The 24,528-nt window shown below is 42.9% G+C and overlaps 1 protein-coding gene and 1 long non-coding RNA gene across 3 annotated transcripts in view; one reads left to right on the forward strand and one right to left on the reverse strand.

Moving 5' to 3' along the window:
* Window positions 1-23,448, reverse strand: part of TSPAN5 (tetraspanin 5) — a 98,190-nt gene extending 74,742 nt beyond the window's left edge. The window contains exon 1 of one of the 2 annotated variants that reach the window (XM_069013133.1): window positions 23,301-23,448. In XM_069013133.1, coding sequence (XP_068869234.1) covers window positions 23,301-23,309 — 9 coding nt within the window. In that variant the 5' untranslated portion in view covers window positions 23,310-23,448. Of the gene's footprint in view, window positions 1-10,156; window positions 10,741-23,300 lie in introns of those variants that run through there. The other variant, XM_069013129.1, reaches the window with a different exon arrangement.
* On the forward strand, window positions 10,186-16,988 carry LOC138109531 (uncharacterized). Its single transcript, XR_011150550.1, has 3 exons — window positions 10,186-10,274; window positions 11,809-12,013; window positions 13,477-16,988. It is a non-coding gene; the product is annotated as an uncharacterized lncRNA (long non-coding RNA).
* Window positions 23,449-24,528: the final 1,080 nt, after the last annotated feature.

Genomic DNA, 24,528 nt, shown 5'->3' on the forward strand with positions numbered 1-24,528 from the left:
AATCACTGTTTATTCTTATTCCAACATCACTGAGCAAGCAGGAGTAAACAGATACCCACCATAACTTTTACAAAAACAGTGAAGATCAAAGTGCACCAGAGGGGTAGCACTTACATCTGCATAGAAGTCCTCACTGGAGTGACCTAAATATTGACCCAGCATCGTGTCTTACACCTCTGTGTACGCCATAGTCCAAAACCAATTCACCTAGAGCTGATCACTTTAAGTTGATCTATGCAGGGAAAGGAGAAGCTGGTCCTACCATCTTCCCACACTTCATTTTTGGAGCCAAACAGCAAATCAATAGAAATTGACCCAGATGAGAGAGTTCTCAGCCAAATCTGGTAACTGACTGCTGTCAGTCCACTGAAGCTGTATTAACACATTTGGCTCTGCAGCTTTGTGCCAGCCTCAGCTGTTTGCAGCCTCCTGCTCTCATTCTGACACCAGAATTTGCAAGGCTGCACACCAAAACCAAAAAAGTTCCCACAACCAAAGTGGGAAGTGGCCCTGCAACAGAAACAGGTCCTCCTAGGTATTCGGAGATGAAAAAAAAAAAAAATAGTTAGGCAGCAGTTCACATCCCCCCTTAATGGCCATAGAAAGAAAAAGAAACAAGAGAATAGTTGTGATATCAAGCAATATTGAATAAAAACTGGACCTTAGTTATTTTTAACTGCAACCATACATATTTTTTATATATATTTTATAGTCTTCACAAGCCAGATGGATGAATTTTCATCTAGAAATTAATTGGATAACTCCTTGGAAAAGAGGAATTCTAATTTTACAAGTCTTACCTCTTCTTTTTAAATTATTTTAATTATATATTTAACTATTCTTTAATTATATATTTAATCATTGTTGGACTGACTGAATTCACACATACTCCTTTAGACATATACCCACATGAACTGGCAGTCAGGAAGACAATTTCTACAAAACTCTATCTTTTACCCACATGGAATCTTTCTGGTTTTATATTTAAATGGAAAAAATTAAAATTAAAAAATCTGAAACCCTTGCTCTGTGCATAGTAGAACACCCCAGTACACTCCCAGCTGAGAGGTGCCCACGATACTTGGCAACCCTTCTCATGATCTGATTTCTGTTTTGAAACGTCACCATTTCCAAATTCTGTGCTCCAGTCTAAAACACTCCAATCACATGGCATTGCACAAGGTGACATAGTTAATTGAAGCACAGCACAAAGCAACAAAACCCTTGTCATACATTATCCATGAACTTTTTCCTCAGTGTCTCTGCTCCTATATATAAACCATTTACAGCACATAGAGGGAACTTCCTTCAAACTTGTTAAATCACAGGATTTTTAAATCACAGCCCATTGGCAAACAGAATGTAGCAGAAGAGATGCAGTTCAATGAGAGGCAAGCACAGAGAACCCAGCCTCACAAGGGTAAGTATATGCCCTACACATGGGTACGTAAAGCAAAGGTATCCAACAGGGAGAACCTGTGGTGCAGGCTCGGACAAAATGACAGGCACAAGGTGGATCTGCTTGGGATGACATCCCACCCACAGAGCTGCTGCACCTTTGCTTGGGGCACCAGAGCTCAGCTGAGAGAGCCTGCCCTCTTGACACAGAGAAAATCATGACACAAAATAATGTTGCATGTCATGGAAGATTTGCCCCTAAATCAATATAAATTAAGTTGGACTCTCATCACACACAATCCACTAACACTAGGAAACACCCCATAGGCTGAGTTACTGCAAGCATCCTTGCAGTATCACTTATTTCATACTCAGTACCCTCTAACAGTAGCTTACTAGAGCAATGACAGCAGACATACTCAGGTTTTAACTCATCAACACCATGCTGATGAAGTGAACAAAACAGAAGTCTCTATGAACCCAAAATACTGCACATATCTAAAGACATCTAGTCTTCTTTTAATGCCTTCTTTGAATTCAATACCACAAAGAAAGACCAAACACTTTTAGAAATAATGTTACTTGCTTACTGAGGAGAAAGAGAACCTATTTAAGCAAAAGCTCCTATAATTCTTTGGTTGTTTTTTCCCTGTAAGAAGTTTTGCTGTTGGAAAAACCAGGAGGCAACAAATACAGAATAGGTATAAAGTGTTTTCATAGTATTTATTCACTTTGCTGCAAAAGGAAAAAAGCTCTTCTGTCACCACACATCAGGAATGTTGCTTGAAATGATTTTCAATACGATTTGATGTAACAGAGTCTTCACTAGGAGCAGAGGCATTTTCAAGGCCTGGAAGAGGCATATTGATTTTTCCCAGTTCTGTGGGAAATTGACAGTTCATTCACAAGATCCTCTGTGTGTGATGAAATACTTATTCTAAATGCTGTCCAGAGGAAAGTGACTGGAAAGCTAAAACATTAGCTGAAGAATCTGATGTGGAGACTGATGTACATTAAAATAAATACTGCAACAGCCTCATTTAGTTTATAATGCTAAAGGAGTAGGATCTGACTGTTTTTAGCATCTCTGCAAGTCAGGCCATCTGGAGGTTATATGAGATCACACTGAGTCAGAGTTTGATACCAAATCAAGCACCCCTGACTGCAAGTCTCAGTGTGTTAGTGACATTTTTAAATGCCAGCATACGGAGAAGGCTGAACTGCTCTAGATCTGTGGATGGTACAGATGCAGCTACACTGAGCACTATGCCAACAGTGACATCCACCCACACCAACCCATACACCTGTACAAAATACTGCTGAAATCAGGGAAAATCTCTATCCACAGAGAACCACATGGGAGAGACTGGGAGGGCTGCTGGCTCAAAATATTTTGGGTGCATGTACAGGAGAAGAGGTAAGTCAGGCCTTGCTCTGGGGAGGCAATGCCCTGCTCTGAACACACATATCCCCCTCTGGGCCTCTATCCCAGCCACACAGTGATAATCAGTCCCTGCCACACCAGAGGCAATGTTCCACATCCCACCCCTGGAGCCCCATTCTAGCCCCAGAGGGGCCAGATGACCCTAAGTCCAACCTGGGGGAAGGGCTCAGGAAAGCCAAGGGTACTGAACTGAAGCATGAGGCAAGCACAGGTCTTGACCCTACCTCCTCTTGGAATCAGCTGAACACTGCTGGAACCAGGAGTGGTAGCTGTACTTGTTCTTTTCTGTATCTTTCCTGTCTTTCTCTCTTCCTCCTTCTTCTAACTCCCTCAGAGTTTTGAGTAACTCAAAATCAGACAGGCTTGGAGTTTGCTTACTTGAATGGGCTAAGTTAATGCTCTGTGAAGTGTTTTATGTTGAGTGAATGCTACTCTAAACTTTTGCCAAAGTTATCTGATTTTCTGAAGTTGCCAGTGAAGTTTTTTGTTGTTTTGACCTCTTGAGAACATCTTGTCAGCATTTCTCCTGTGCATCTAACTCAAGAGTACATGAAAAACTGTAAACCCTTTCAGGAGTCTCATTAAGTGAGTGCTTTTTGGGGCCTTGCATCACGAAATAAGCTATTTTGTGGCAGCAGCAGCAGCACAATCACAAAAAATGGGATGTTTTGCAAATTCACATGATAGTACAATGAAAAAGAAAGGTTATTCTTTACTGATTTAAGGCCTAAGGTATTGCTGGATTTTGCACTGTAAAACTGTTATGAAATGCAATTCAGTAGATTCATTAGAAATTGGACAAGCTTTTTTTGTTTTAATTCTTTACCTCCTTGTAACAATATTTGCTAATTTTTAATGAGAAACAGACAAACTGTACACGAGTACAAAGTCACCACAAAATTCTAGCTAATGGAAAAGTCAGAAATGAAGAAGTTTAAAATACTACCATACTGGAAGGCACTTTCATGGCTAATGCTGACAGTGACTTCTGGGTCATCTCTAACAGAGCTGGGTTACTTCATGAGCTGTTCAGCTCCTTGCTCTCCTGTCTACATCAATAAAACAATTACAGTCCTGTTGACAGGCTACTAGCCATGCATTTGAGAAGCGTGCTGCATATTTTGGGCAAAACAAGGTTCTCCTGCAGCACTGTAGTTTAAGACCAGAATTTCCTAGCTGGTAGAATTAGGTCAAGTGATTATTTTGGGTCAAAAATATTTTCTTTCACCTACGGTTTTAACTGAAAGCAAAGCATTATATTCTAAATGCCCATAGCACATCTTCACAGGTTACTGCTTTTGGCTAATGGAGTATGAACTGTTGAAGTATCTAGCCTGAGCACTTAACAACACATCAGCTTCTTGCTCCAAATTTATAACTTGCAGCACCCCTGGTGCCAAAAACAGCTTATCATGCTTTTTCAACATAGACCTCAAAACGTCTATTCGTAGAATTGGGACTCAAAAGAAAAGGAAGTGATGTTTCACTAACTGTAAGTTCAAGTTTCTCATCCTCTACCAATCATTAACTTGCATCTTACAGAGTCTGAGGAACAAAGAATAAATTAAAGTTCACTAAGAAGTACATCAGGATTATGGTAATTCTATAGAATTAGGTTTTAGAGAGCATTCTTAAATAACAGATTACATACATACTTTCAATCCTGTCCACTGGAGAGGACAGAGAAGTCCCTTACATTTTTCTTCTTACTACTCTCCACACAAAAAAAACCCTGAACCCCTCTTCTCCCCCTCCAAAAAAAAGCCTTTCCCTTCCACATCTTCCATCTGAACATTATCCTAAATCAACTGCACCTTGTATGTAATTTTTTTTGTTTGTTTACAAGAACATGTTTTCTGGGTTCCCATCCTGAAAAAGAAAGCCCTTCTTCCCCAGAACAGCTCATGCCTTCCCTACATGCCTATTACATCATCCACTACAGCTGAATGTGTACATCCTAACACATACATCAAGAAATTCACAGTGCAAAGCTGCCTTATTAGAATTAAGGTAGCACAACCACCTTCAAATTCAATGTTGCAGAACATGGATTTGTTGCCTTTATTATGGAAATATTACCAACATGCAACAAGGGCAATGGGATTAGGACCAATGCTCATTTCTTTTTGCACACACAAATACCCGTAAGATGTTTCACTCGCAGAAGTATTCTCTTGGGGCTGCCTGTGCTCTGGGTGCCATTCACACGGATCAGCTTTTCTCTGACTGGGACACTGAAGATTCAAAATTGACTCTTCATACTTTGAGATAGATGTGCCACCAGAAAAAACATACTGTGACAATTCAATCAAGGTGGAAGACTGGTAAATATATTTAGCAAATTCATCTTTAACACAGAAGGAAACTATATAAGCAGCATATGATAGCTCCGATAATATTCTCTTGAAGCACATTCACATCAAACAAGAGAAGTCACACAATTAATCACGTGTTTTCTCTAGTTCTAGTTCCCTTATGCTTCTTCAATCTTTTAGAAAATAGAAACATCAAATAACTTAAAACAGTAATACACTTATGAACACCCAATTTTGACAAAACAAATATTTATGAGAAAGGAAATAGTTTCTCCCATGTTCCTCACCTATTTATTTTTATACTATCAATGATACAGCCTACACAAGGCAAGGAAAATTTTTGTTCTAAGTATGACCTCTACAAATCTGAAGTAAGCCCCCTGGAGAGAGCAGTTACTAAATTTTTATATGCATTTGAAAGACTGAGGCTACATCTGCTGAAAGAGACACTGAGGAATTCAAGAATCCCGACCTCACAATAATGCACCTATTTCATCAATATATACACCCCTGCCTTTCACTGCTACAAAACAGTGGAGTACTTGCCCAAAACAAGCATTATTCTCTTTCTGGCAAGACCACACGTGGAATGCTTAGCTATGCTTCATCTGTGCTTTAAAGAAATGTAAAATGAAAAAATAAAAGCCATTTGATCATAAAGGGGGAGAGGAGGGAAATGAACGGAATGCTTCCACTTCTACTGCAAGGACATCCTCCCAATGCAAAGATCAAATGGTACAGAATGCATTTCAAAATTGCATGGAACAAGCCTCACATTGATTTGTTTGGGGGTTTTTTTAACCACTGTGGCAAAGGAAAAATTACATAATCAAAACTTCCTTGTGGATATCTGAAAACCAGCTGACATCAGAGAATTATCTTTTCCCCCTTTGGAAAACAAACTATCAACAATGTACAAAATTTAATAAGCAATCTATTGGTTGTCCTTTAAAGGTCAGTGCACTTGTCCAACACTTTTCCTGTAACACACTTACATAACCTTATTTTCTTCCCGCTACCTCTCTGTAATTCAGAGGACTATCTAGATTCCCATATAGTTGCCATCAAATACAGCAGATGCCAAGCAGATTAAAACACAAGTTATGACTCGTGGTATGCTGATGTATCATAATTGCAGCACAGCTCATAACTTAGAGTGAATCACCAGATAAAGTTTCTGAGGTGTCAGTGCTTTTTATACATCTTTCCAATTAGACCAGGGTCAGTAGAATCAAGCGTGGATTGAAATACAGATCTTAACAATGGTATACATCCACCATAAATATATTTTCCATATATTTTCCATAAATATAAAAAAGCATAGAGAACAATTAAAAACATCTCTTGGAACTAAGTCAGCCTAAAACTGTCTTCCTAAAGTAAGGGGGAAAGAGGGGGAAATAGTTCTTGCCTTTTGTGAAGCAGGCCAGCCTACTTTGACCTTTAGCACCCTGCCTTTGACATCGTTCTACACGGAAGCCGAAGGGGGAAGGAGGTGTTGTTTGTTTGCTTTGAGTACAGAGAAGTGTTCTCTGTTACCTCGTATTACAGCTTTACGCTTTACGAGACAAGAGCAGAACGGCTCATGAAAAAGCAGTGCCTACTGCAGCAGCTGCCAGCCGAGACAGGGAGCACCCAGAGCGTGTGGTGCCTTAGCACCGGCAGAACGCAGCGGAGCTAAAGCACAGGTGTGTGCACAGCCAGCAGGACGGCAGCTGAGCGGTGTAAAGGGAAACACGACACTGAGTTCCAACCTTACATTTAGATGCATTTGTGCCTGCTAGCTCTCTGTTCCGAAATGTTATTTTGGAGACTGCCCAATGAGATTTCCTTTTCCATGACAGCATAGTAGTCTCATAAAATAAGCTTTCCTGAACAAACATTTCCAGAGTATTTATCAACTTTAACACTGAATTTCCAAAAGAAATTAAACCTGCAAATACAACTAGAACATCAATTATGCATGGACTCAGCAGATAATATTGTCTTCTACAACAGTACGAAACACATATTTAGGCAGGAATACGTTACCTGGGGTGGTGCAAGCCAGAGAACTAGCTCCTAAAAAAGAATACTGTCACCTTTAGTCACAACTAAAGTCACACAGCATTGGAGTGCAACTTTCCCATATTAATTACCCTAATTCTCTTGTGGTTTTTAAGGAATGGAATACCTGACCAGCACAAAACAAAAAAGACAAGAAGGTCTGGTAATTTATTTTGCCCCTATTCTGTGGCATTTAAAGCCTCAGATTCTTTGTAATAACTTGAGTTTAAGTAGCAAGTACAATCATTCCCCGCATAATTTCAGCAGATCTATAATATTCCTCTATTCAAAGCACTGACAATTTTCTTGTCAAAATCATTGCTCTTCCAACTCAGTTCTCTTTATTTTTAGTCCATTGTTTTATGATGCAGAATAGAGAGTATTTTCTTTGTTTACATTAACATTTCAAAAGGTTCTGTTAAAACCACTATATAATAATGCTCAGATAGAAGGTCTAACAAGGTGTGCTATATATCTCCCTGTTTGCAAGATCCTGGAAAGTGTCATGGGGTTAAATATGATCACCTCTTTGTCATTTCCATCTATTTACAATGACTACATTAGTGGCTATTTTTGATTACCACTTTCTGTAAACAATCAACTGAATTTGCAATTTTCATTTACAGCTTTTCTGGCACAGTTAGTGAAGGGTCTGCTATTACTTCAGTATAAATAACACTAACATGTATTCAACAAGAGTATCTGCCTAGGTTTTCACTCCAAATCAGGAGAGACATGGTAATAAATGCTGGCTCTCTCATAAAGAGATTACAGTATTCTAAAGAAATTACTAAACTCTCATAAAGTGCTTGGTCTTTGTGAATTTCAAGAAGTTTAGCCAGGAACACAAATGAGACAATTAGCATTTTGCAGAAGAGGAAATCTGCATGCAAGGGCCACACATCAAGCAAGTGGCAGAGTGGGTGACACGCAATTGTATTTTTTCAGGCTTTCAGATTAGCATTCCAGCAGTATAAAGCCTTTGGCCCATTCAGTTACAACGGAGGCACACCTGCCATCATGCAGAAGCTATGCTGCATCAGCCTCAGGAACACAGGAGTAAGAAAAAGACTAGTTACAGAAAACCTAAAACATTACCACTTCCCCACTTGCACCATCCACACATTCACCTGCAGAGAATAAAATGAAGGAAATTACAGGACAGAGCTTCTGACAGACCAACAGTGTGTGAAAGTCCAAGTTAACATGGCTATGCATATTCCACCATAACTTCCCTCTCTCAGTCCAAGGACACAGCACACAAGTGTTCCTCACACTACTTGCTCCCTGCTGAAAAGTATCTGTGTTCACAGCAACATATGCCCAGCACAATCAAAACAAAAAAAACAGACAAGGGAAAAGAACCATGGCAAACTCAACAACCAAAAACTGAGCCAAGAGTACAATCACAACAGCTCTATAGGGTCAGAATAATACAAAGCTTGCTACCGTTCATCTGCAGGGGTCAGTCTGGGGCCAAGTAAACACTGACATAAAGCCACAGTCAGCTTCACTCTCACCAACACATCTTCTTGTTTAAGGCAAGCTATTACCGTATAAATGGACTTAATCAAAACCCCCATCCTTTCAAAACATCTTCTTCAGGTATCTTAGTTTTCCAGGAACACAGACCTGAGGTTAGCTATGGATACCTGCTATCCACATAACCACCATCCTCTGTTCTCCCCAAGGGGACAACCAGAAGCTCAGCACTGCTCAGAAGGTTTCTCTCCTCTATTCCTCCCTACCTTCATCCATAACTTTCAAGGTGGTGTTGGGGCTTTTTTCCCCAATTCTCCTTTCTAGTCCAAACAAGCCGCTATATGGGATATGTATTCAACTTGCTTCCAAAGCCCCTCAAAAACACACCCACACCATCTGGGTTCGATCCAGAGCTCGATGATCCTGGTGGGTCCTTCCAACTCAGAATATTCTGTGAATCTGTGAAGCTGCGTTTATGCGTGTTTCTTATTGCTGTGCAGAATACCTCATGGAAAGAGGGGAACTGCACATGTAAGAGCCTTCACCTGACTTTAACATTCCACGAAGTGAGAAGACCTCATCACTCACATGTGTGTGAGAAGGCTTACCCCCTCCACTCCCCCTCTGTGGTTATGAAATTTGGTATGAACATCCAAAACCAGCTGCTTCTCTTTCCAATCCAACACATCGAGAAGATGCTAGAAGTACTGTTACAGGCAGGTTACATTTCACTGTACAGTTCTGCCTACTCTACAGCCGGTGGGGAATGGTGCAACAAGATACTGTGCAGGCAGATCAAGCAGCACAGCCAGGAATCCCAACAAATGCCCAAACAGGCCTCCTACGGGCTTGCACTTTAGGGATGGGTGGAAATACCGTCTCCCCCCTCCTCCATCCTATTATTGCTACTACTACTATGTGTTAATAGCTAATCATAATAAACCTGTGCCATACACAACTTCATCACTGTGAAATCATTAAATAGCACTGTGCAGAGAACCTGAGCTGTGATTCTTTCTATTATTTGCATCTAACAGGGATGGCAGCGTGAAAACATGCAGATCAATTCGTTCTCCAGGCCTGGGTGCCTGGTTGCTCCCTTCCTCTCCCACCACAAAGCAGAGGTCGGGGAAGGAAGAAGGGAACAGGAGGAAAGAAAAAGACGGGGAGAGGGGAAGAAGGCACTAAACCCGCTTTACAACAAAAGCAATTAGGAGGGCCGGAAGGGAAGAGGAACCGGCACCCCCGGGAGGTGGAGGAATGCAGCACCACAACTTGCCCAGGGAAGGGCTGACCGGAGGCAGCGGCACCCCGGCCTCGCACCCACACCTCATCCGAAATCCCCCAGCCGCCTCACGCCGGGCTGTCACACGTCCCTGTCGCTCCTGGCCGTGCTCAGCCCGGGAGCGGCGGCGGCCGGGGAGGTGGAGGAGGAGGAAGCAGAGGAAGACACAAAAACGGCCCCACTTACCCAGAAAATGACATTGAAGCCGAAGATGAAATATTTGATGCAACAACTGACTTCAGGCCCCTTGTAGTGCTTTCCGGACATCCTCTGCGCTCATGAAGACGCTTTGCTCGCAGCCAGGGTGAGAACCAAAGGGGAGGGGGAACAAGGGGGGGGGGGGGAGGGAGAATGGAGAGGAATAAAAAAAAAAAAAAAACAAAAACAAAAAAGGAGGAAGACCAGGAGGAGGCGTCCGGGAAGACTGGAAGGAGGGTGGGGGCGAGACTATGAGGAGGGGTCCGGGGGCGGCGCGGCGGGCAGAGCTCAGGGCCGGCTCCGCGCCGCGGGGAGATGCAGCAGGAGCGGCGCGGCGGCGGGTCGGCTCCGACTTGCCGGGCGCCGGGGATGGCCGGCGAGCAGCTCCCACCTCCTCCTCCTCCTCCTCTTCTCCCGCATGGAGGAGGCCCCGGCTGCTCGCGGCGGGAGGCAGGAGAGAGCGACAAGGAGCGGGGCGGCCGCCGATAAAGGCAGCGCCGGGGCAGGATCGGCCCGGGCAGAGGCCGACGCCGCGCGCCCCCTCAGCGCCAAGGGCCGCCGCTCGCGCCCCGCCCCGCCCCGCGGCGTGATTGGCAGCGCCCCCCGCCAATCCGGCCGCGAGAAGGCCGAGGGCGCTGAGGGAGGGGCGGGAGCGGCCCTGAGGCTCCGCCCGGCCCGGGCGTGCCAGGCTGAGGGGCTCCATCCTTGCATCCCGCCATCCCTCCAGTCTTCCATCCCTCCATCCCTCCGCTCCAACTGCCCGGGGTGGCGCAGGCCAGGGAATGCTGAGACAGCGAGGACTGGCCCCGCCTGGCACGGAGAACACCGCTCCGCAGCGGGAGAGCTGCCAGGCGGGCAGCACCGGTTCTAGGCTGGCTGCGGTTACGAGGAGGAGCAAGACCGTAATCTCACCGTGGAGGTTGTTCTCAATGGGCGCCGTCAGATCGCCTCCCACATGATCTGGTATGCGCCACACGCGCAGAAACACATGAAGAACCATTTTACAATGATTGCTAGAGTTTATATTTTAACATCCCCTGAGTTTATATTGAACCTGACAGCTATAAAGTTATATGGCTTAGTTGTATTCACATGCTGTTTGGGATTGAGAGTGTACATGGTCTGGCATTAACAGCATAATTAATCGGTTTTCTTTGCTGTAGAATGTCGTCATTTCAATGGATCAAGCCTTCAAAGTTTCCTGGTCCAGCTCTAAGAGAGAGTCTGGAGGAGGCTCAGGGGTGACCTTATCACTCTCTACACCTCTACAGGAGGTTGTGCCAGGTGGGGGTTGGCCTCTTCTCCCACACAACCGGTGACAGGATGAGAGGAAATGGCCTCAAGCTGTGCCAGGGGAAGTTTAGGTTGGACATTAGGAGGCATTCCTTCACAAAAAGGGTTGTTAAACATTGGAATGGGCTGCCCAGGGAGGTGGTGGAGTTACAGCCCCTGGAGGTGTTTAAGGAATGACTGGATGTTGCACGTAGTGCCACGGTCTGGTTGACAAGGTCGGGATTGGTTAAAGTTGGACTCGATACTGGAGGTCTTTTCCAACCTAATTGATTCTGTGTTTATGTGATTCTGCAAGTACAACTCTTAATTCAATTCTTTATAATAAATTACATTTCCCATCTCTACAGGACTGCTAGATAACACACTTCAGAAGCATATACTGATAGAACTATGGAAGACAGTCTTGGTTCAAGATCACATCATATCAGTTACGGGGCCTTGTCATGAGTCTTTTTTGAAAGCGAAGAGAAATATTTGTCTGTCACATCTGGTAGACGTTGAGAAGAAATAGCATCTGCTGAAATGGATCCATGAAAATAAGCAATGTTTCTGGTAAATGAGAAATTATTGCAACACATCTATACACTTTAACTGTGACTGTATAGTTTATCACATGAATGTTATCCCTGTTGTCTATTGTTAACACTGTCTTTGCAAGACCATCCGTGGGAAGAGGGTAGAAAACGGTGACTAATTAGTAATGCACATGGTCTGTACCAGTGGATAAAGGCACATCACCACTTACAGTAGGGTATGGTAATAATGTATTATATTAAGGTACTGTTTTTACAAGTGGCTTCAAATATTTGTGACAACTTGTACAAACATTTATAATGGTACTGTCATAACACACTCCTAATATCACGTGTTGGCACCCTTTAGCATTTTAATGCTTCACAGGCAGGAGCAAAATATTGTAGAATAATATTTATTATGATAAATTCAGTAACAACATCAGATGTTTTACCTGTTAGTCCATTGATTCCCAACAACTCAAAAAGAAATCAACCTACATCATTTATAGCATCATATTACATAAGTTGACTTGCTTTCTCAATCAAGCATAGTATTATCATTGCCAAGTGTCTTTTTAAAGCCAAAAGCATTTCACATTGTCCCATCATCTGATCAGTTTAAGGATGTCCGCTTTTAAGAGTTAGATTGCTCACTTGAAGAGGGTATTGAACACAGAACCCTGCTCTTTTTAATTCACTTTGTGTGTAATAAGCAAGCAGATAGCAAAGGCAGTAGAACTGCTTTGATGTAGGTAATTGATCTTCCAGAATGCCAGCTGTATCAGAGCCTTCTGCACCTGCAGCAGCCTTTCTGCTTTGCAAACACATTTTGCCTCCTGTCCTAAACAAACAGGGATAAAAAAAATCCCCGTCCTTTGGCTTTGTGCCATCTCTTGTGGATTGCTTCTTACGTGCTTTGGCCACCTAGGCCTGGAAGCTGAGCAAGATGACTGTGGCAGCACTTTAAATTCACTGTTAGTTACCAGTCAACACTGAATTCTACTGTGATGTTTTGGCACAAAAGCCTGAGGCAATACTAAGCAGGAGCAATATTACCTTTTCTTGCAGAAGGGCAAGACAGTTATTCAAATTCCATCAGTTCATAATTCATCTGACAAGGCACAGGAGTACTAATGGGCGGTATTTCAATGACAAAGCTGGTTCTAGCAGCACAGTGCTTCATAACACCAGGAATGCTTTGATTTGCCACTGACATTGAGAAAAAGTCCCATCTGTATGACTAAATCTACTTCCCATCTCTAAGATATAAATGGACTTCTTCTGACTAAAGACTGGCCAACTCTAATACTAATAAGTGTGGCATGTTTGAGAAGTTCATATCTTAAAAGAAGGTATAGTTGTGGATTCTGAAATTCTTACTTCCTACCAAGTAAAGAGTCCTCACCCCAATTCCTCAAATCAATCATTCCTTAGATCCAGTACTTCTGTCTTTGTGTCAGCTCCTGTTTTTTGATCTATGAATTCTTTGACATTTTCCAGGGAAAAGAAATGCAAACAGGAACGACTTGAGAAGAGAAATGGCAGAGCAGTACAGTGAAGGCTGTAGTTCCGTGAGTTATCCCAATGCCAATCTCACCTTGTGCCACATGCACAGAGATAAAGAGCTGTGGTCTAAGAAAAGTTCAGTGTGTGTGTCCATAAGTCCAGCTATTTCTTAGACACTCCACTTTAGTGCGAATTCATAGGACAGCAATCTTTCTCCATGGCAAAACCATAGAGCTTTCTGACAGACAAGATTTATAGAGTCACAGGTATTTTTCAATCAATTTCAATATTTTTCAATCTAAATAACATACTAGCTCATAATGCCACTTGTGTTCATTTTCTAGTTTTGTAACCATAAAAACACTTTGTTTTCTGCTTAACAAAAGTGTGAGCACTGATGAGGGGACATTGTTTAGGTTTAGAAGAAATCCTGAGATAAGACTTTCATAAGACTAAACTCAAGTAGTGATACAAGTTGTATTGGCCCTGGTGGAAGTGCATACTCTGCCCCAGATGTGACTTCAGCCTCCCTCAAGAATAACAAGTGCAAGTACTGACTAATTACTGTTACGGGTAACACTGGTGAGTATTGAGCTGCTTTTTCATATGAAACTTAGCTCTCAATACTGGATAATAATATAATCTTGCAGGACCAACCCAGCATCATTATAATGTGATAACAACAACGTTGTTGTTAGGATGAGTCACAAAGCATGAAGCATGTCTATACATCTACAGGGTTAGAGGCCAGAAACTGATTATAAGGCATACCAAATAACAACAAATAACCAGTTGCATTGTGTCTGATTTTGCTTTCTCAAGACAGTGTGTATCTGAGCCTTTATTTCTTTTTGTGTCAGGCACCTCGAGCTGCTGCCTGAGCTCCTTGTGAGAGGAAGGGGTGGGAGTGGTGGCACACTTCTGCCCACAGTCTGCAGGCAGGGGCAAAGGAGCGGCTGGGTCTGCGGCTGCACCACGGTGCTGCTTGGGGCAAACATCCTGACACACAGCTCTGTTTCTTTAGTGGGTGCTGTGCCTCAGCAAGCCCCTGTTCTGGAGCTTTTTACAGAGCTCTTTCTTTATCCCCTAACAAGTCTATAAAACAGTGAAGCAGGAATAGTATGACATACCTGGTCCATAGCTCACTGTCACGCAGTGGCTGCAAGTGTGGTTCCAAGCACTCATACAACCAAACTGACTCCAAAGGGCATTAAGGATGAGGTAGTTCTTACAACTGTTTCATGGACGTGACAGTGACAGGGTTTAATTAGATAAAACATATGCATTATTCTACAAAAAGAGACACAGATTTGCAGTCCTAAATTAGGGATGACTGCAATCAGTGTGGGTAGTCAGCTCCCCTTCCATTACTGGTGCTACTGCACCATGGTCATTACTATGGATATAAACTTAGACTCCAGTAAGTGCCAAATTTATCTTTTTAACTTTGTATTGCTAAAAGCATTAGACAAACTCTGCAAATTTGGAAGTTGCTCACTTCCCAAACATGGACTATTGCTTGTGTATACCTGAAGGTTCAGGTATAATTTTTGATGATGCTCTGTCCAAAAGGACAACAGGTGTTCATCCTATAACAGAACACCATATGATCATTAGGTTTTTCAAGGCCTTCTGAGCTGCTTTCAGCCATTGTTCATCATACAATACAGGACACACTCAACTCAGAAGTTTAACTTACAATGTTTGCTCTGTAATACCACTCAGGAGAGTGACTGTTTCCTCTGAGTGTGTTTTTAATGGTGATAAGATTTTCTGCAAATCCACCATTTTAAGTAATCTTTGAGAATGTTTCCCTTCCAGGGTTTCCTTTACTTAGGCCATAACCACCTGAGCTTCTCCTATCCTCCCATCTTCTCCTGTGATGATTTTTCTTTCTCCTGGGAGCCTGGATCAGAGTTTACCACAAGAACAATCCCTCAGGAATCATTCTGGCACCTTTTTCCAGAAACGTTTGTAAACCTGTCAGAAGGTCAGGGAGTGCAAGCAGGTGGTGGGATGAGAGTGCCCAACTGCAAATCTGGCTGTTGTAGGCTTTAAGTTGCAGCCAGAGTGGTAGGAGGGGAGGCTAGCAGAGCAATTAGTCTCAGAGCCCAACTTTCAGAAGAGTTTTCCACCATGGCCTGGCCAATAATTGAGCTAAAAGGCACTGGAGTACCTGTTTGGCTAGCTTGGTCAGGAGTTCAGCCCCCAGACCTCTGTGCAGGCAGGGACTTAAATTGTCTTGCTGAGAACAGAGTAGAAAAAGCCAGCTGTGCAAAAAGCTCTCATTTCCAATCCAAGGAACATTTTTTTCATTGCTTTTTGATTCAAATGGCTATAGAGATGCTGTGATCTGAAGGGACTTTATGTCCTTGCCTTCACAGCAGAGCTGATCCAAAACCCTCTGGGGAGAGCAATGAGGTGCACAAGGGAGTCAGCACCTGCTGGAGGAGGGCCCAGACACACAGCGCAGCCTGGCTGCAGGGAGCCACCTCCTACCCTCTGTCAGGAACAGGCTTGCTCATCTGAGCCATGGAAAGAGAAGTGACAAAAATGCTGTCGTATCTGCTGTGACACTGGTGTCTCCTGTCTGTCAGACTACACAACAGGGTGCATCAAGGGCCTCTAACAGTTTATTAGGACTGTGCAAGTGAGCTGATAATCCCAAAGGAAGGTTGGTGATACAGTTAAGCTGATTTCCTCACAATTTTCTGTCTGTTTCTTCATACCCACCTTCTCTATTCACATCCAGTGACAGCTACCACATAGCTGGATAAAGATACCAGTTTCCTTTACCTTTGGTATTGACACTTCTGATTTCTCAGATGTTATGCAGAGCTGCCACAGCAAACACAGCACTTGTAATAGCACCAGTGAACAGGTTTTTACAGCAGTATTCTGTATAGCTTATATCAGTGGATCTGCTTAGGAACAAGGTAAATAAAGTAAGTTTATTTAAACATTACCAAAAGGCATAAAAGAGCAGTACTAGAGTGATTAGAAACCATGGCTTTTTGCTTCCCACAGTGTCAAAGCAGGAATACACAATGCCTGTGATAATGCTACATCTTTGACATTCTGTGCTCATCAACAACATTCTGCTTGTGACGGGATCAAGTAGGACTTTGTTTCTGGACGACTTCCAAACGTGAGGTTGCACTTCATAAATAACCTACACATGTTACCCTTCAGGCACCTGTAAAAAGGAAGCACTTCGAAAAATTTATAATTTACTTGTTTGCAAGTCCACTAAATGGAAATTTCCAAGCCTTTCTTACTTTCTCCTGTTGCATTAACAAAACCAGAAACCTTCCTGCAGATGAGAACAGAGTAGCCACTAATATTCTTGTTGGACTGAACAATTACTTTTGAAGTCTGTTTATTCAGAGGCTCATCATTTGCTGTATGCCTCACTACCTGTATTTCTCTGTGAGTCTTGATGGGTGGAGTTCATTTTAATTTCCTGCTGTTCTACCACACTAGTTAAACCATCAGCTTTTTTTTTTTTTTTTGCTGTCATAGTGCTTTAAAAAATTGAACTGTGAGAGACTGCTACATAAAAAAAGAAAAGAAAACCCACCCCAGAACTATTTCTAGATTCATCTCCATCTTACTATTTCATGTATCACCATCTTTAGGCACAACTTCAGACTCCCACAAAGCTGTTAAAGTGCCCTAAGATTTCCAGGTTTGATATTTTAGATTATACTACCTTGGAAGCAGGGACAATGACTTCTCCTTGTTCCTGAAAACGGCAAGCATAAAATGCAAGTGCTGTGACAGCAAAACAGCTAAAATAATTTCAATTTAAAAACATACCTCTCTCTTGTTTTGAACTCAGGATACAAATACATCTATAGACACGCAATGTGAACCCAGTAAATACAAGTAACAGAGCTGAAAATGTGAAGAGACTGATAAGGAAAAAAAAAAGTGGTATCTTCAAGAAACAGATTCCTTGCCTATTCCTCTTGTCTGCTTTCAGGCAGGAAAAACCTCCCTTTTGAAGCAGACCTTCTTGCTCTGTATAATATATCAGTCTGCAATCTCTGCAATCTGCAAATGTCAGGAAAGTTGACATTTTTCATCCAGAGGTGTTAATTTTTTGAAGATATTGACTGTGGGCAAAATAATTTTTGTTAAAGGAAAGACATTGCTGCCTCAAATCACAGTGACTTGTATGTCAGTGTCTAAAAGTTTTGCAGATTTCACATCACCAAATTAACCAGATCAAAGTACGTGGCTGTGACTATTCAGAACACTATGATGTTGCATTCCAGTCTGAGTGATGAACTGTTAAATGTGTCCCACTTATGCATACACCTACAAAGTAAGACTCAGTGAAAACTATATTATACATGGAATGGAAAAAAAAAAAAAAAAAACAAGAACAGGACTAGGGAGCTTTTCCTTTTTGTCTTGCAAAAAGAGCTATAATTTTCTTAGATATTACCACAGCTCTTTCAGTACGTTTCAAAAGTTGGAATTATTCTTCATGAAGGTAAATCTGCTAAAAGCATCAGCTGTTTAAAAATTTTAAGCTATAAAGTGGGCAGGCAGAGAGCTTACAACGGGTTCATTGTTCTGGGCTGAGCACGGTCACTGAGCTGGGAACAAAACTGAGAGCTGGACAAAAAGGAGGTCCAGCCATCTAGTGGTAAATTACCCCGCTGTGCAGCCTTCTGATGTCTGCCTTCCAGAGGGCGTGCACCAGACAGAGAGAAAGGGACATTGCCCAGGTTTTGATAGGTTCAGGACTCAGCAGCAGTGAGACATTCAGGGAGCAAGCCAAGGTGCATAGGACCCTGCAGCCGAACTGTGAGAAAGGGTGGCAGGAACAGGGACCGTATCAAACACAAGGGCAGCTTTGGCTTGGTGGATGAGGAAGAGCCTGCACTCAGTCAGTTCTGCACCATAAAGAATACCTGTTCACAGGTGCCTGCTTACAGTGCTTGTTCTCTTCCAGAATACATCTTTGTCCTAACAAGCTTCACTTGCTACCCTGCCTGCATCTGTACAGCAGCAGTCAGAGAAAAACTTGGCCAGTTTTCCATAATCCTGTAGCAGAGAACAGCATGTCCAGTGGATATGCACAACCAAATGGTGCAATGCACTCACGTCCCACTTCACACAAGGAAAAGAAAGGTTTAAGCCAAATTGTCACATCTGAAACAAGGATGATGCAATCAAACAGCTACACAAAGAAAGCCATATGCTGAGTCCAAGCTGGAATGAAACACCCATAAATTTCTTGAGAGTGAAATGTTTTATACCTTCTATGTGGTTACAAAGTAATAGAAAAAGCTTAATCTTGGCAAAGCCAGAAGAGACATCAAAACAGTAAACCATTAAATACTTGAAGGAAAGTTTAAAAACCAAACTATTTGTATGCCTGAATACCTCTCAGAATTCAGCCCATTATGCCAAAGCTCTCATTCCAAAAGTGATCTCGATGCTTAGAAGACCAAGTCTCCTTGAAAGCAGTCAGACACAAGTCCTACAGGGCCTAGTTTGCAACTTGCCTGGGCACTAAAAAGAGGCACCCAGTGGCATGGTGTAAGCAGTCTGGGCACTAAATGACCTTTGGTGAAATCATTTGAGTAGATAATTTGACTGCTACTCAACACTTTTGAAATATCAAGTTTTGTCCAAAGCACAGCCCTTTCTTGGTTTACAGACATATGAAGCTGCACTGCAGGTTGTACTCAGCTTCCAAACACTGGCCAAAGTGCAATCATGGTTATACCAGGCATAGCCAAGTGCATATGGAATAGTTCTGCGAGACTCCAAATAGTTAACTTTGTGCTGTGAGAATTTTTACAACTGAAAGCAAAGCTTTGTTCCAAGTAGTTACTGCAGCATGAACTGATTTCAGCAGAAACATTTGTTCTTTATCAGAAAACACAGTACTGGAGGGAGCACAGAGGAGAATGCTTCCCGTGAGGTAGGGGATAGCCGAAGTCATCTCAGTGATACTTGCTGACAGCCACTAGTGTAGAAAAGAAATACAGCTGTGTCTTCCTCGGGTGGTATCAGCTACTATATCTCAAAGCCTCACTTCTCTTTGTGAAACGTTTCTGTTACTCACAGTGGATAACTCAAAAAAGCAGGGGGGAAACACCTGGTTGCTACTTTGGAGTGGTGTCTGCCATTGATTGTCCAATGTAACATTAGAAAATACAGATGCAAATTCCTCATGCATGTTTTGTCAAAGTTCTGTTCTAAGGAGTATTTGGCCATGGAAAGGGTGAATCTCTCAATGAGAAATTATGCTCAGTTTTCATTTGGTCTTTACCAAACATGCTCTCTTACCTGGCTAACAGGAGAAATTAACTGCCTGGTGCCTGAAACATTGTGTTCCCCTGTGGGATTCCTCATGCCATTTGGTTTTACCCCTGTCATTTCACTAATGGATCACACCTGATACTTGCATTGAATCCTCCACCACAACACTTTCAGAGCTGTCTGAAACCACAGACTTCAGAAAGAAAACGAGGATAAAAGTTGTGCTTCTCACTTCTCTGTTTTACCCACTGGGAAACTGAAGCAACAGGTAAGGTGTAATGGACTTTCTTAAAGCATCTCAGTAAATCAGTGACCAAGTTTTCTGCCTGTTCCTGTACTCAGCAGTAAATAGGCTAGGGCAGAACACTAGATATGAGCATCCTGCTCCAAAATCTGTCAGTCTGCTATTCCTTTATTTTCCTGGTGAACAAGACCTCATCTCTGGGATGGAGTAGTACCCAAATTTGCATTCCTTTGCCATATGTTTTGGAGATTCATTGAAACAGGGTTACTTTTTAAAGACTTGAAAATGGAATTTAAAAGCTGCTGACTTAAGAAAAAGGGGTCAAGAAGGAGAGCAACAGAAAAGGGATCAATGTTTTTGGGCAGAAAACATGGAAACAGCACCTCCTTCAATTTGTAAAACACCCACTGGGGTCAGGGTGGGGTGGTTTCGCAATGAGTACAAATGTACACAATGCTGTAGACATTTGGGGCTGTCTGCACTCAGGGCACCACTGCTGTCTCACTTTCCACGACTCTGCAGGTCGCCTGCTGCGCTCTGCAAACACACTCCTCTCCTGTGGTTATTTTTGAAGCAGCTCCTTAAAACAGATGCCCTCATATGTGTCTTTTCCCTGCTACACAAATAACACTTTGCCTCATGCTCCTGCCATTCTTTTGAACTAAATTAGAAAAAGAAAAAAAAAAAATGGGGGAAAGAAGGATATCCTTCCCCATTGGTGATTTCTGTTGTAACTTTCATGGCACTGTCATTCTGGGGCACATGAGTTGCCTTTGTGCCCTTCACAGAGCAACAAACAAAGGTTTTTTCTTTCTGGCTTTCTTGCTTGCCCTTCCAAAGATTCTTCCCTCTTTAGGCCCTTTCCAACTCTCTCCCTCTTCTCCTTCTCTGACTTCTGGATGCACTGCAAACACCACAGGTCTCATAAAAACTTCCTCTTGAGTAATACTTCCAAGGAAGGATCCACATGTACCAGTTACACTTTGTCCTCCTTGCGTAGTCTTCCTGCAGCTACCAGTATCATTGTCTGGCACCCAGGCATGCCTGCTTTGGGCATCCCAAACTTTTCCCTTGGAAGGAATCATTCTTCTTAAATACTTTGTCCTTGACTTCTCATGGTGATACTAACATTGGTATTGTTCCTAAAGAAGCAAATGAAATGTCTGCAGAATGGACTAGATAGAGATGCAATGATTAAAGGAGGTGCTAAGTTGTGGAAAAACATATGAAGTAAATATTGATAGAATATTTGGCCTAAATGTGATCATCTGGTACCTTTTGTGCACACAGGCACTGATTCTGCCAGCCTTGCTCACTGAGTAGGCAGGAAGTATCCTTAGGGGTTTAAAGAGAACTGATCAATAAGGTACTTTGCATGAGTGGAGGAAGCAAGCATAAGGCAGTAGAGATAGCAGCAGAGGCATTAGGTAAGTCTATGAACTTTGAGCCCACATGTGAAATCCCAGCTCTGTGAAAATCAGTAAGATTGGGGATTTTGGCTGGGGGTGGAGGGGTTTACCATAGAGCTTATTGGGCAATGTTTCTACCAAAGTGCAAAACTAAACTAATTTGCAGAGCCAAGGTCTTAGAACAAGAGAAGAATTTTTCCCCCTGTATCCAAGGTCCTATGTAAAATCAGCAATGACACCCCTGGAAGCTAAACCAAGAAATCATAGTTTAGAAAATGCAACTTCTCAGAGACAGTCCTGGTGGTATAATAGCATTCCTGAATAACTGTTGTAACATTGTTGTAACAACAGTGGCCTCTGGAATGCCAAACAAGGTTTCAGGAATTGTTAATCCCTGCTCAGTTTCATTTGCTTCTTCCTAGGGGACTGCAAAATGATCAGGCTGTCCATTTCTACTCTTCTTCTTTGCCTGATGTCTGAGAGCAAGGTCCTACAATCTTCAGTGCCTGCAGAAGCTTTGTTACTGGTGGCACAGAGATTAGAAACAGGCCATTGTGTAGGGACAGGGTTTAAATTGGACTCAGAACTTGTTTTTGCAGTTTGTGTGGTTTTTCTTGATTGTTTTTTTCCCAATCATGTAGTCTCTCTTAACAGCTATGCTCCCCCTAATTCTAGAAAAGGAAAACAGCCTTCTCCAATTCAGTGCTGTCTAAGAGGAGATGTAAAGGTGCTTGACACACAGACAGGCCTTGCACACCCTGTGGAGGTTTTTTAGCCTTAAGTTACATCTCCCAGCATGACTTGGCCAACAGAAGAAACTGAAATTGGAAAGTGTTGCCTGCTAGGCACAGCTCTGTGCTATGCTGTGAACTATGATGCCTTTGCTGCTTTAGAACAGAAAATGGATCACAGTTGTGATTTCAGGAGGAGGTCATTGGCCCAATTGCTCAATAGTGAGAAAGGGAAAACTTTAGCTGCTGTTCTGCCAAAAAAAAATAATCAAAGCCCCGCATGATGTGAGTCTGAAGACACACACTGAAGTTACAAATGCTATGCGGTTCCAGATGAGTGAGCATGTTAAAAAAACCACACCCAAACACAAAATCAAAATAAAACAACTTAATTAGAGAAGGTAAAGTAAAATCAGACATCCTCAGCCCCGCAGCTATGCTGGGGGACACAGAGGCTCCAGCCTCCTTATGCCGGCACATGGAGCTCACTGGCAGGGATACAAACAGGGCTACACAGAGCTAGAAGGACACACTGACAAAGGGTCAGGTCGTGTAACAAGAACATGGGTGGATAATGATAGAAGATGGGGAACAGTTTTAAACTAAAGGAAGAGAGATTTAAATTAGACATTCAGAAGAAGTTTTTTACTGAGAGGGTGCTGAGGTACTGGAATGGGCTGCCCTGAGGAGCTGTGGATGCCCTCTTCCTGGGAGGCCCCATTCAAGGCCAGGCTGGATGGGGCCCTGGGCACCCAGATGTGGTGGGTGACATCCCTGCTCACAGACCAAGGAACACTCAGTCTAGCTGCAGTACAGCATCCTCCATCATAAACATGAAGCTCTCAGCATGAAAGAGAGAGAGCAAAAAAGAGAAGGTAGCAAAGGCCTCTTGGTGTTCTTTCCCACTGCAAGGGGCAGGGGCTTAAAATGCCCCACATACCTGTTTCAGGTACAACTCAAAACAAGCATTTCACTGGCAGCACAAAATACAAGAGAGGAGGACATTCTCTTTAGAGGAACAGCTTGAGGGTGGTGGACGGTAGGATAGGACACCTGCTGTTGCTGGCTCTCCACCAGCCCTAGAACATGCGTTCCCATCACCACCAGGATAACACCTATCCCTCCCTCCCCACACAGTGCAGACTTCACCTCTCTCATACAGCCATGCTGGCAGATGGGAAGATAGGCCAGGAAAACTCATCCAGGGTGGACACGGCACCATGCCTCTGGCAATAGGAAGAGCTTGCTGCAGGTCACACCTCTCTTCACAGTGCCACAAAAGCCTGAGCCACCTCCTCCAGATACCTTCTGTCCCCTATTGTCACCAGCTGAGAGAAAAAAAGACTAGTTCTGTTTTAGTTAATTTTAAAGCAGTGAAAGCTGATTATTGCTTAGTAAGCCTCATCCATGCCTGCTCTCTAAATACAAAGGGAAAAATACATTTTCCTTTATATAGCAAAGGAGAGTAGACTAAGACAAGAATTTCTTCAGAAACTACAAATTAGAGGACTTGATGAGAGCTGTCCAGTTTGATCCTCTTTCTTTCTAATTACCATTGCAACCAGGAGTTGAAATTCTGCTGGACAAAAGCTTTCAGCAGAGCATGGTCAGCTCTGTGCTATCAACACCCTCATCCTGCAGGTTCACTCACACTTTGAAAAAAATATTCCTGCATGTCAGAAGCAGTAAATTTCAAAAGCAGCAATTTTCACAAGCAGCAGCCAATGAAAAATCATGGAAACTTAGGTGCCTATGACAGCTGGAACAAAGATTTAGCAATACCTGTCACACTGTCTGCATCAAACCATGGGCAACAGATGTACTTTGACACCAAATCCTCTTTCTTCACATTTAGGTGTATTAACTGTTTGAGTAAGGGTTTCCTCCCACATACCGATTTTCCATGGCCCTTAATGCATGGCATTCTGCCACCCAGAGTGTAAAATGCAGTCACCTTTTTCTTCAGGTCACAGAACAACTCCAGCCATGCTTGAAGATAAGCAGTCTCCCAGCTGCCACCACTTGAGTCTCATAGCAGTTGAAAGTGATTTAAAGGCAGCAGACAGCAAAGTCACATCAAGCAAAACTGATCCATTTCTCCTGCAAAACTTACACACGGAAAGGCAAGGGCAGGCAATAACAGTCCACAGATCTTCTGAAAGAATTTGGTGCAAGGTGCAGAGCTGCACCACAATGAAAGCAATGCTAGGCTGCCCACATGCCCGGAGACAGGGGAAGGTAGCAGCTTCATCTGCAACCATTACCTGTCTTGGCCCTCTGGCAACAGAGTCAGAGAAAAAAAGAGTAAGATCTGCCCTCTCTCTGCACTCTCATTCCCCTTCTTTCTGCAGATGCAAATACACAAATTTTCAGACCA

This window comes from Aphelocoma coerulescens, chromosome 4 (genome assembly GCF_041296385.1).
Source record: "Aphelocoma coerulescens isolate FSJ_1873_10779 chromosome 4, UR_Acoe_1.0, whole genome shotgun sequence".
NCBI lineage: Eukaryota > Metazoa > Chordata > Aves > Passeriformes > Corvidae > Aphelocoma > Aphelocoma coerulescens.